At 41.9% G+C, this 9,851-nt stretch overlaps 1 protein-coding gene across 1 annotated transcript; it reads left to right on the top strand.

The window, feature by feature from the left end:
- The first annotated feature begins 380 nt into the window (after positions 1-380).
- On the top strand, positions 381-8,350 carry LOC137200053 (synapse differentiation-inducing gene protein 1-like). The gene is made up of 4 exons (XM_067614733.1): positions 381-1,384; positions 3,140-3,616; positions 6,626-6,763; positions 7,453-8,350. Exons 2-4 carry the CDS (start codon positions 3,200-3,202, stop codon positions 7,609-7,611), a joined length of 714 nt encoding a protein of 237 aa, XP_067470834.1. The 5' UTR covers positions 381-1,384; positions 3,140-3,199; the 3' UTR covers positions 7,612-8,350.
- Positions 8,351-9,851: the final 1,501 nt, after the last annotated feature.

Genomic DNA, 9,851 nt, shown 5'->3' with positions numbered 1-9,851 from the left:
CCGGGATAGACGCAGCTCACGTGTGCCCAGTCTTATAAATGCAGCCCCATGTTTCCACCATAAAGTGTCCATCAGCACCTTAATGCATCTCACAGTGAAAGTGACAGAGCCTGGGCTTGCACATTATTAACTCCAGACATTTTTATGAGCCTGTGGAACAGAGTGCTCCTTCTGAATAAGATATGTGTCCAGTGTTCAGAGGCTGTATATCAGTCTTTTACTTTTAGGCATAGCATTACAACCTGTGATAGACACTGTTTTTAGTGTGTTTTTAAATGAGTCCAAACCACAGACTGACTCCCTTTAAATACTGTCGTTCTGTCATTATCATTCTCCACTGGGATCAAAATAAATTAGGCTTAATTTTGTTGTGTGTAATCTATTATGCCACACATTTGCTTGCATAGGAAATACATCTATATTAATGTTATGTAAACTGTGTTTACAATGATAAATGGTGACATAAAAGCATAAGCAGCTTAGCAGAGTGAGGTTAAAGGCACAACCAAATTGGCAGGCTCATGATAAATGCATGAGATTTGTCTAAAATATTAATCAAATATAAATGTGCAATGAATTTAATAGTGGCTTATTCCTGGGCTATATTTGGAGACAGCTCAGAGGCATGTAGGGACCAGCCATTTGTTGGAAATTAAGATAAATTGGAATCTTCTCTGGAAAAAAAAAAAGAATAAAAGTGGAAATTAAGTGAAGAAGGGGAATCCTTTATAACAAATGCAACAGATTTGTGAAGTTGCCGTCTGTGTTGTCTGTTTTCTACATTTAGTGGGCGTCCTCAGTGGGGAAGAAAATAACACTTAAACAGCCTACAATGAAACTGTGAAAGTATAAATATGAGTCTGCAAAGTGAGAATGCTGCCTCATGTTTGATCTAAAACTAATTCGGTGTCTTCCTCGGGAAGTGGGGGCGGGGGCGTAAAACCCCCAGCCAGAAGCAGTCATCACCAGGATGGAGCTATGGGATGGAGGCAGACGCCCAAGCAAGGCAAGTAGATTTTTGGAAATGTCAAATCCGTGGTCGGCAGTAGAGTTTACAGCGCGCCTCACACAGCCAATCAGTTGGCTGGAGTCAGCTCAGCCTCTGCCGGAGTTGTTTGGGAGTCTGAGCTCAATGTGATACTGTGCGTAAAATCTACCTGTCAGACGCAGCGGTGGTATGGCAGGCAGGGCTCAGCGAGCAAAGTCCATTCTTACACACACACACGGAATAACTTCCTTTAATCGGATGCCGTATGTTGTACTAGGATGGCAGCTTCCCAAAACTGATAATGTGAAGTAGAAAGGCTGGTCCGTCCGTCTCCATCGAGTCAGTTGCGCCGAGGAACGATGCTGTATAAACCTGCCGAAGGATTTTCCACTACAGGTAAGATTCATTACTTATTATTTTTCGGATATTTTCAGCTAGTATCCAAGAAATTCCAACTAGATTGTCAATTTTGGGCGGATGTGAGATTTCTTTATAAAACAAAATAGTCCAAAATTCTGAAAATTGTACTTATGATGAGGTAGAAAATTTGTAAATGTGGTATTTCCAATGTTAATGTGAAGTAAGATCATGAAAATAGTATGTTTTTGCTTGTGTGCATGAGAGCGAGAGAGAGTGAGAGAGACAGAGAGAGAGAGAAAGGGAGAGGGAGAGAGAGATGTACATATTGTAATAAATAAACAGAAGGAGAGAGAGAAGGTAGAGGGTACTCATGATCATTAATAATTGTGGAGTCCAAGCACACACACACACACACACATACACACACACACACACACACACACACACACACACACACACACACACACACACACACACACACACACACACACACACGTGCTAAGTGCCCATCTCCTTGTGTCAGATGAATTATTTGTGGATGTGGGATGTGGTTTTTGTTGTCTAATGTGGTGTATAATGGCATTCTCTGTTATCTGGGAGAGTGGCTCAGACTGAGAGGCATGTGAGAATGGAAACCGCAGGACACTGTGTAGAAGATACCGAGCCTGTCTAGTGTGTGGGATCAGAATCAGCCGCTGGCCCACATAATTCAGACTGAACAACTCTGCGCATACTGTGTCTGCGTGCACTTTGGTTCTCGGGGTCACAGAGGCAAAAGGTCCTCTGTAGATCCACTTATCTTCTCTTGAGGGACAGTGGAACTATTACACATGCAGGATATATGATGAGTCCAATACAATACTAGCTTTGTGAGCCTTTCTATATTTTAGCTTTTGTTAAATTTGTGTCTTGAGGCTGAAGTTTATAATGTTCTTGCACTACATGGCATTACATTTTAAGGTGTTTCTCTGTATGTCTATATTTCACTTTGTGCCACTCAGTCCCCTACCTAAACCACATAAATCAAGCCCTGCCACACTCGTTTGACTCTGACTTGATTTGCTACTTTCTGCTGATTCCTAAATTTGATGCAGCTGCTTCAGTGGCTAATATGTTATTTCAACATGGGATGAAAGATTAATTTGATGGATAAAGTCTTTGTTGATCAAGAGGTTGGTGCTGAATGGCTAATTTACAAAATAAAATATAATGTATTTGCTTACTCAAATCTGGACATGCTCAGATCACAGCCTATAAATGGAGGAACTGTTGTCTCTTGATAGTGTTTCTGTGTTTTATAGAATAGATTTTTTTCCAAACTCAATTGTCCCACTCTTCAGTAACATGGCCTGTTCGTGATCTGTGCATTTGAAAACATTCAGGAGACGTCAGGGAGGCCAATCCACAGACTAGTCAAAGTAATCAGTATGCACTGCAAGATACAGCAGCACCTGCCACACTTTTGCCGGTTTTCAATATAGGCAGCTGTGACATGTGGAAGATATTTTTTCCCTACATGTTTATATGAATCTGGGGGTGTAAGATGCAACAGTTGAACGTACAGCAGATGGTGATTTTATGGCTCAGACTGGAGAGAGAGTGTGTGAGAGGAATACTGATTGCTAAACAAGATTAAATATTCCACCAAATAAATTCATGTACTAGAGAGCAGATTATTGCTAAAACCCCATGTTTTATCTGACTGCACAGTCACGATTTTACTCTTTTAAAGGTTGTATTAATCAAGCTTTATTGTAACTGTGCTTAACGTGTTTTTTTTCCCGCTGCCAGACTGCCAAACGTTTCTCGGACTCCATCCTCTGATCCACTAGACATCTGAACCTGCCAATCATGGAGAGCCTCAGCGAGCTCCAGAACCCTCTGCTAGACAAAACCAGCAGGCACGCGGTGCACAACGACTACCAAGGTTACCAGTGCGACTACCCAAGCCAGCCTTACCAGGACAGCCTCATCGGCTACTACTACACTGGGACTAATGGCAAGAATAAGACTCAGCAGTTCCTGGATGCCACTTCTCTTCATCTAGCGGTCGAGGCCTTCTACAGGCCGAATTTCATCTTGTACAAGGATGACACCAGCCTCCACAGCAAGGACTCAAAGAGCGAGAGTTTTGAGACCACTTTCACAGAGAGTAAGGACACTGTGTTGGACGGAGTTTCCACAGAGAACCCTTTGGACAGCATACAAGGAGACAAGATCCAGACGGTGTCATACGAGGTGGAGGAGGAGCAGGGTCCTGAATATGAGGTCAGAGATCACACACCAGAGCAAAGCATGATGTTTCAGGCATTGTAGGTGCCTGATATACTGGGTCCCCACAACCCTGCAGTATATATTTCAATTGTAGCCTGATATATGGTTATAAGTGTGCAGAGGCAAAAAGGTACTTCAGATGTCTCACTTCTGCTCCAAGCTATATGGAAATAATTACCTTAACCAACATATGCAAAATGGCTTACTTGCAAAATGATGCAAGTAAGAGCCATTTGGCAGTGTTTGACAGCGTAATTATAATATTGAGGTGCTATATGAAATTAAAGGTGTTTTAACACTTACTTGTGACTGTCAGGTCCATCTTTCAGTGAAATGTGACTCATGGTGATGCTTATTATTTCATTTACTGTTCTAATAGACTGCCAGTGTGATTCATGCCCATTTCTCATGCTGTTCTCTAAATGGTCAATTTGCTCGACCCTTTCAAATCTAGTGCTGGGTAATTGTACACTTTTGTTTTATAATTGCATTTTAAGAAAATGACACATCTGATTTCATCTATCCAGGCTATTGTTCTCTTAGAACTATAACTATGCTCCCCAGGGAAAGCCATGACAGCAAGAGAGCAAAGTCTTTTCAGAAGTGGTAAAAATCTAATTTCACCCAGGAAGGCTTGTGAAATACCCAGGGCTCCGAGCTGGCAGAAGAAGAATAGCACCCTAACTGGGCTGATGATCGCGCTAGCTCTTGTCACTCGGAGGCCCGGCAGATAGATAGAGACATGGCAGCGACTGCCATTAATGCCATAAGTAATGCCGTGCTTTGAGCGTATTAAGAGGAACTCTGCTGATGCATGGCTGTCGGAACAGGTGAGCCAGGAGCTTAAGTTATTCCATGTCAATTGAAAAGAGCAAATGAATATGATGAACAGCTCTGAGATGAAAGTTGGTTTTCCAGCTGGATTATAAGACTAACTGCTCAGCACCTGTGTTTCTTTACTTTCCCCTCCTGTGTGTGTGTGTGTGTGTGTGTGTGTGTGTGTGTTACTATGTGCACAGATCTCTGTGTTTTGTATACATGAAAACACACACAAACCTGCACATTATAGATTTATTTAGGGATAAACATTAATTCAAGTCTTGGGTATGTGCCAAATGTGTGTAGATGTATAGAGGTTTTATACAACAGCAAGTCAGACATTTAGAGGACTTTCACAGTTATTGGCAGATGGCAGAGTTTCGTAAACATCCTAAAAGTCCAGTATATAATCTGTAGCAGTTTGCATCTGCTGTTTACACAGTACAGTAGTGTTTTTTCTCCTCCTTACTGCAACCCATATGATCACTGTACATTTCCACTGCAGACTATCCACTGTGTAGACCCAGCAACAGAAAAAAGCAAGTAGTGTTACTTAATAATAATAATTCCACCCATAGTATTTATCAGCAGATGTTTGACATCTGTGTCACAGAGAAAAAATAAAATCCATGCAACAAAGTCACAAGAACCTGTGCCACTGTGATTGCCTCTGACTAACAGGGCACTGGGGTCTGCATGTGTTCCCTCTTGTTGCGTCGACTGTCCCCTCCAGACTCTAACGAGGCCTCGGAGAGAGCTGTGACAGGGTTATTAAAGGCACTGCACCTTGATGGAGACCCATCAGTTATACTGGCAACCAACCAGACTGGGACCGTGTCCCCAGCTGACCGGACTCAGTGTCATGCAGACTGTCAGTGGGACTGAATGCACCAGTCACTCAGAACTGTTATCAGGTCTTGCTACAAAGATAAAAGGAGATTACTGCTGTTTGTGCCCACCAGTTTATTCATGTGATGTCAGATTATGTGGTTATGACCAGCTGCTGTTTTGATGGATCACACCCAGCTGTCCAGGTGGACAGTGTTCATAAAGCAGATAACAGAGAGCTTCATAATCTTTTCTTGGCAAAGGTAGTTGTTAGGAGACAGTTTGGATAGTATAGCGCTGCCATCCTCCACTTCCCTCGTATATCTAAATAACAGAAACGCTCCCAAAATAGCACAAGATAATTACATTAGATCCTGTGGTTTGTTGAATGTAGATAAGATAAGAAGGCAAAAGAAGGAATTGTGCACAACATGCTTGAAATTTTGTTTTTAGTGCACAAATATGGTTCCTTTTTTCTTTGTCCGCTTCCCTGACAGTTCTTTAATTACCTCTAAAATGGTTGGCTCAGTTCCTGCCTTACATATCGATTTCTATTTTGCACCTTCTTTTTCCCTGCTTTGATTGATCCCTGCAGGCAGCAAGACTAACAAATGAAAGCTGGTCCTTATGGGAGCTATTTATTTAGACAAACATCCACTCCGTCTCTGGGACAGCAGAGAAAAGTAAGGCCACGTCCTTTTAAAGGTCACCCATGCAGTCACATTGCCACCCTTGCTGCAGGCACGATGTGCCAATGTAGTCTTAGTGGCATTCGAATCCATCATTCATTAGTCAGCTCAGCCCCTGTGGCTTGGAGTTTGAGTGTTGAGGCACAGTAGTAGGGAGCCTGTTGAACACTCACTGGCTTACAGGCTGCCTGGTGTATTGAGGAGAACGACGGGAGAGATGGTGGACGTCTCTCATGCTGTAGATGCAATTTAGCACATAAATGACACTGTCTTCTTGCCGTTTCCCCTGTCACCTCGCAATGATGGAACAATCCGTTAATCCTGTGTTATCTGTCAGGCCGCTCATGGGTGTTGACAGAGGCACCAAATCCTCTCTGGCTGGCTAAGCACATCCTGTCCTGGGTGGTAGTGGAACAAGGGCAGATAGGCTGGCCTGTGTTGTCAAGCTGCACCACTGTGAAGATGTCCAAAATACACCTGACTTTCTACATGACTCCCTTACTCTATTATTATTTTGGTGTCAATCTCACTACTGCTCATCTTTGTCTCATTCTAAGGATGTGTCATTTGTCTCATAAAATGTACTTCCACTGTGAAAATATACACTAAGTACTCTCATCCTTTCCTTTTCTGACATTTAATTATTTTTAATCAACCTGTCTTCCAGAGTGACAGCTCCAGTGACAGTGAGAGTGAGGACAACTTCATTGTGCTGCCCCCTCGAGACTACCTGGGCCTAGCCATCTTCTCCATGCTCTGCTGCTTCTGGCCCTTGGGCATCATTGCCTTTTACTATTCTCACAAGGTAAAAGCCCAGAAACCTCAAGCCTGTCATTACCTCTGATTATACTGCATTCTACTTAAGGTCAGTGAGCATAAGCACTAAGACAAGAGCTACTGCAGCCCATTTTCCACCCTGTGACCCTCCTTGTAGTTGTTTCAGATGATTGACTGCGTAAATTTAGCAGGTTCGGCCCTCTTGTGAGTGCACTGTATTCTCATTAACAACCCATTAACATTGATATTTTTCTCTGTAAGCAGTGGACTGCAATCGCATTATTCTGCTAATACACGGTCACAGCATGTCATTGTATTTGTCATTATAGCCTCACCTTAGGTGTGTCCAATGTTAGTATCTTTCTGATCTGAGAAAAAACAAGGCTCAAGCCCTGCAACCACAAACAAAGTACAGCATACATCTTAGTGGTTTTGCAACATCACCCAGAATAATTGCAGAGACAATTATACTGAAACAGAAAATAATGTGTCAGAAGAATGAATAAAGGCCAGGCTCATTTTTTGATAGGAAACCAAAACACCCAAACAACACATTTGTCACTGTCAGAGGTATAATGACCTAATTGCCATGGTAACTAATGGCTCCCTGAGAGCATTTCTTGTTTTCTCTCTTTTAACTGTGGCTTAACACCTACTCATACACTCGGTGCTGATGAGTAACACCGCCTCATTTCACTCTCTGTTTTGTTTTGTCAGACTGGCAAGGCCATCGCTAAGGGAGACTTCTCCAGAGCAGGAATGAGCTCCAGAAGAGCCCTATTCCTGGCTGCTCTTTCCATTACTGTTGGAACAGGGATGTATGTGGGGGTGGTTGTGGCCCTCATAGCCTACCTGTCCAAGCCTGGACACGTATAGCGCTGGGACTGGTTTGCTTGGGGGAAGATAGAGAGAAAGAGGAGGTAAGGTGGGAGGAAGGGAAAAGACGAGCTTGGACAGATCTGTTCGCCTGTCCTGAAGGTGTGTGCTGCTGCTGCTGCCTGTCTGTCTGTCTGGGAAAAGAAGAAGCTATACAGTATGAAGAGAAAAGACTAACCAGAGAGAGAGAAAGAAAAAAAACAAGATGTGTGGATGGATTAGCTACTTGGACTGCATATTGATCTGGACTGAATCTTTATTTCTGGGATACAACACTCCCACCAAGGTATTCCACCACCACAAGAAGAAGAGACAGTAAGAAGAAGAAAAGACAGTGCTGAGAAAGATGAAAAATCTTCCACAAAGACTATGCTGTATCTATATGTTAGAAAAAACTGAGCTCATAGCGGTCAAATAACTACCTACCGTCTGCCACATTAGACGTTTACAGCATTTTTATTTTACCTTTACAGTAGATGTATTCTCTGTCAATACTATTGCAGATTGTGTATTGTCCACTTTGTAAATTAATTCCATGGAAAACAGTCAGCCAGTGGGTTTTTATGTGACTGTTTACTGAAGGAATATACCGAAAATTAATCCAGTTGGTAAACAGTGAAAAGTGGACCCATAATAGAGGGTTATTGTCAGACTGTACACAAAGCTGCTGAGCAGTGAGGGTTATTTGTGTTTATTGTGTACTGTAAATTGAGTAAATAAATACATTTGGCATGAATAATGAATCATCTCTCATGTCTCCCATCTTCATATTAATTGTCTCTCATGAGCACAGTGTTTTAGAGCAGTGAGTTCCAACCAAAAGGTTATCCTGCAGTTGCCAGGGGATACATTGAAAGCTCAACTAATTAACTAATTAAGGTAAACTGAACTAAAGATTGGATTTAATAAAAATATCCACATTCTTATGTCAAGGAGGAAAATAATCAGTCAAATAAGGTTACAAATTGGTTTTATGCTAATCTTTACTATATTTATAATAAGCTGCCCATCAGTCTGAGTTGTAGCACATGTCTGCTAGTATGTGAAAACTAGTGAGCAAATGAGCAGGGAATTTGAAATTATTGAAAGTTGAAATTGTCCGCTAAAAGTAATGGATAAACAGTTCAAATAGTTAGCTAAAAGTAATTTATAAACAGTTCAAATAGTTAGTTAAAAGTAATGGATAAATAGTTCAAATGGTTAGCCTAAAGTAATGAATGAACGGTTCAAATCTTTGGTCTTCCATTTCTTAAGCTAATGCTAACTTCAAAAAGTTGATGCCAAGACATGTTACAAGAGAAGGTGGTTTTTCCAAAAAATACAGTTGGTATCTGGTAGTTGGTAACTTCGGTACTTAATTTGACATTTAAGTACAGGCATTTGCAACTTAAATAAACTTCAACAGGATATTATTGAGGAAAACCCAAAGTGTCATTCCTCGAGGTCCATACAACCACATATAAAGCTCACTCCAGCGCCATCTTGGCTCCGCCCAGTTCAAATCATTGACTGCCTATAAATATGGACGTCATGACAGCTCCCCAAAAGTGAAGCCAAAACATCTCAATCGCCCCCTGGTGGCTGGCAGCAGTATGGGTCTTAAGTCCCACCCCCTTCATATTAGCGGATGGGACATGAGCCAAACTAAAAAATCAGAGTACAACAACAAGAAGCCTATGTGACGTCATTTGGAGCCAGAGTCTGCACAGTAGATTCCGGTGACGGGATGACGGCCCGTGGGACACGCTCCCCCAGCCGTCCTGTCACCTGATGGAGGTTTGAGAGCAACCATCACAGCTGTCAATCACGACGTTACACTCTCTTTTTATATCATCAAATAACTAATTAAAAACAAACTTATCAGAAAAATGAGCACTTGGACAAAGATCAGTGTGATAAGAACTACCTAAAATGACAGAAACCATCTTTTGGAAAAATTTATTTGAGGTGCACTTTAATTTTTATGGATTGGTTCATGTCCCATCCACTAACATGCAGATCGCAGGATTTATGACCTTTACTGCAGCCAGCCACCAGGGGGCAATCAAGATATTTTGGCTTCACTTTTGGTGAGCTGTCATGTCGTCCATCTTTATATAAGGTCATGAGTAAGACCCACCTTCTCAGAGTTTGCTGACCAATCAATACACAAATGACAACCTGTGAAGTAATGGATAAAGGATTGAATCATACAGCTTTGGACACTCCAAGTGATATAGTAGTAGCACAAATGCAAACTT

The sequence above is a fragment of the Thunnus thynnus genome, chromosome 16 (genome assembly GCF_963924715.1).
Source record: "Thunnus thynnus chromosome 16, fThuThy2.1, whole genome shotgun sequence".
Taxonomy (NCBI): domain Eukaryota; kingdom Metazoa; phylum Chordata; class Actinopteri; order Scombriformes; family Scombridae; genus Thunnus; species Thunnus thynnus.
This window is presented reverse-complemented; position numbering and strand designations above follow the sequence as displayed.

What these genes read in the sequence shown, in the direction of transcription:
- LOC137200053 (XM_067614733.1), top strand. Translation starts at nt 3,200, where the DNA reads ATGGAGAGCCTCAGCGAGCTCCAGAACCCTCTGCTAGACAAAACCAGC. An exon ending in AGCAGGGTCCTGAATATGAG is followed by an intron (nt 3,617 to 6,625) that starts GTCAGAGATCAC and finishes CCTGTCTTCCAG; the next exon opens with AGTGACAGCTCCAGTGACAG. An exon ending in CCTTTTACTATTCTCACAAG is followed by an intron (nt 6,764 to 7,452) that starts GTAAAAGCCCAG and finishes TTGTTTTGTCAG; the next exon opens with ACTGGCAAGGCCATCGCTAA.